Below are 3085 nucleotides of genomic sequence, written 5' to 3' on the forward strand. Positions count from 1 at the left end.
GCTGTGCCAGCGAAAAACACCATAAATTATATACTGGCAGATGCATCAACGAAAATACCTCCTGGTAAAACACCGAATCGGTAAAACAGGCCGTTACCGAACGCAAAACCAGAAAATGCTATGCATCAGCCCAAAATCGAAAAAAAATAAAGAATCGCTAAAAAACCCCCGCGGTAAATTACCGAATCGCAAATCAGACAATCGGAAATAATGAACACCAAAGCTGACCTCGGAAATACCGAATCGCTATTAAAGAATCGCAATGGAATGCATGAAAAATCGCTAATACTGAAAAACCCAAAAATCGCTATTTAGCATGAGCAAAATAAGGGGAATCACAATCAAGAGGGAAAGTAATTTGAAGGATAGGAAAAAAAAAACAATCATCAGCAGGCGCTGACAATCAGTAACCCTTCACAAATGCCTTGGGAAACCCCACATGTCATCCAAAATGGCTGCCCTCTACGTGCTTGCTAGGAGGAGGAGGATCAACGCCCAGGCCCAGCGCAGGAGGATGATCCAGGACAGGGTCTTCAGAGTGCGCATCACTTTGCTGGGGCAGACCGAGGAACTGGTGTACGATAAGTACAGACTCAACCGTGCCATGATCATGCGCCTAATAGCAGACCTGGAACCATTACTGCAGCACGAGACCCGTAGGACCAACGCCATACCAGCCCATGTCCAGGTCCTATGCTGCCTGCACCTGCTTGCGTCTGGAAGCTTCCGGGGGTAATAGCTGAGACTGGAGGCGTGTCGCAAAGCGCATTATCACGCTTCTTCCACCGGTTCCTAGAGGCCATGCTGACATTAATAAATCGCCTCATCACCTTCCCCACAACCCCCCAGCAGCTGACGTGGACCAAACGGGAATTCTACCAGGTGGCACAATTCCCCCATGTGATAGGGTGTGTTGACTGCACGCATGTCCCCATCTGTCCTCCATCAGCCACTAAATACATATTCCGCAACCGGAAGTCATATCATTCTATTAATGTGCAGGTGGTGTGCAATGCCAAGTCCATCATTACGGACCTTGTAGCCCAATGCCCCGGGAGCACACATGAGGCTTACATATTCCGTCACTGTGGCCTCCACAGGCACCTGATCAACGGTGAATTTGGAGAGGGACACCTACTAGGTACATATTGATGCATCATCGTACTCTCCATCAACTCCATCCCCACATGTATATTTGCATTCATACTGATGACCATTCTCTCCCCATCCTGCAGGTGACAGCGCATACGCATTGCGTAAATATCTACTCACTCTCTACCTCAACCCAGCTACACCGCAAGAGCAGCGCTACAACAGAGCACACATCAGCACAAGGAATGTGGTTGAGCGTACATTCGGCATCCTCAAGAGTGGCTTCTGAATACTGCACAAGACTGGAGGTGCCTTGCAGTACGACCCAGTGACCTGCTGCCAGATCATTGCTGTCTGTGCCATCCTGCACAACATCGCCACCCGCAGGGGGATACCCATAGAGGTGGACGGAGAGGATGAACTACGTGCACAGCAACCCCCCCCCCCACACCGACAGGCGCATGTGCCCAACACAGCTGAAGGGCAACGGAGGCGGACATACATCACACGGCATCATTTCTGAGACAGGTAAGAGAGTGCCTTGACAACAGGATTAGATTTGCAAGGGTTTAATGGTCATGAACACCTGACTGGTGCAGATATATGTAACACAAACATGATGCAGCTGCAGTTGAAGTCAAACTTAAATTGTCCCTTCTCAAAACGGGTGATGCGTGTGGCACTATAGTCTGCCCATGGTTACGTCACCATGGACAGTGTGACTTTGCCACATGTCTACTTGCGTTTGCCACGTACCCCCAGTCTCTTGTCCTGTGACTCCTCCGCTTCTCCACGATGGGTGTCAGTGGCTGTTGCATTGCGCCCACTGCGCCTCCTCCCGCTGGTCTCCGGCAGGGAGACGCTGCTGACACTGGAGGCTGCCTCACTCCCCTCTTCCGCTCCCAGACTGCTGACACTGGCTGACCCAGGCTGCAGTTGCTCCACTGCAGTGGTCACCCTCTCAAGGGCCTTTGCCACATCCCCACAATAATGCCCTAAGTCCACTTGCAGGGACACGGACCTGCGGGATAGCACAGCCGTGCTGTTGCAGAGCTTATTGATGGCCTTGTTAGTGTAATTCACTGCAGGCATGATCTGCCTGTGACGCCGGCGCTCACTTTGTTGGCCTGTGACTACGGCACGTGTCAGTTCCTGCAGGCAAAGGTTGATTTCATTGTTGCCGGCAGCTACGGCAGTGGTGTGCTCACGCACAGCATCAGTCATGTTGCCTAATTTGTTGCAAAGTTTGGTCATGGAGAGTTTCATAGCACCCATGTGTCTCCCCTGCAGGCGCTGGACACGCAGCATCCGGGTCTCCACAACTCCGTACCCTTCGGACAAATCCACTGGTCTTGCAGCTGCCCGACCCGGGGGCACAGCCCTCTGTCTGATACGCTGACGTGCTGCAGTTTGGCTGGTTGGAGTGACGACAGCCTGGCGTGGGACATTTTGGGGTGCTGAACACTGCTCCAACTCCATCACGGGCAGGGAGGAAACATCTTCCCTGCGGCTCTGCGGAGTGGGCCGCACTGGTGGTGGTGGTGGTGGTGGTGGTGGTGGTGTCTTCGACCGCGAGGATGGCAGTGGTGGTGGTGGTGTCTTGGACCACGAGGATGGCGGTGGTGGTCGTGGTGTCTTTGACCGCAGGGATGGTGGAGGTGTTGTCCGCCGTGGTGGTGAAGGGGAGGACATGGCTTCAGGTCCCTGTGAGGACTCCGCATTGGTCAACACTGGTGTCTCTGAGATGAGGAGGTGGCCACTGTCGTCAGAATCGATGGGGGATGCATCTGTGTGTGAAACAGTGCATAGTTATTATTATGGTATTGTATGTGAAAATAGCTTTGGCATCTCACAATAAAGTACTTTTTTTTTGGACAGACATTTGGCCCTTTGCAGCTGTATTCACCTCTGGGATCAGGCATGCACTCATTCATGTATTGACTACAACTCCCATGGTGCAACACAGTGGTGAGGGTATGTGTTTTGGGGACCG

The 3085-nt window shown here is 52.3% G+C and overlaps 1 protein-coding gene across 1 annotated transcript; it reads right to left on the minus strand.

Annotated features, from left to right (window-relative positions):
- Positions 1 to 1827: 1827 nt before the first annotated feature.
- LOC147707082 (uncharacterized) lies at positions 1828 to 2784 on the minus strand. Its single transcript, XM_086925173.1, has one exon. The coding sequence runs from the start codon at positions 2782 to 2784 to the stop codon at positions 1828 to 1830; it is 957 nt and encodes a 318-aa protein (XP_086781299.1).
- Positions 2785 to 3085: the final 301 nt, after the last annotated feature.

Source organism: Lissotriton vulgaris, chromosome 6 (genome assembly GCF_964263255.1).
Source record: "Lissotriton vulgaris chromosome 6, aLisVul1.2, whole genome shotgun sequence".
NCBI classification, from domain to species: Eukaryota; Metazoa; Chordata; class Amphibia; order Caudata; family Salamandridae; genus Lissotriton; species Lissotriton vulgaris.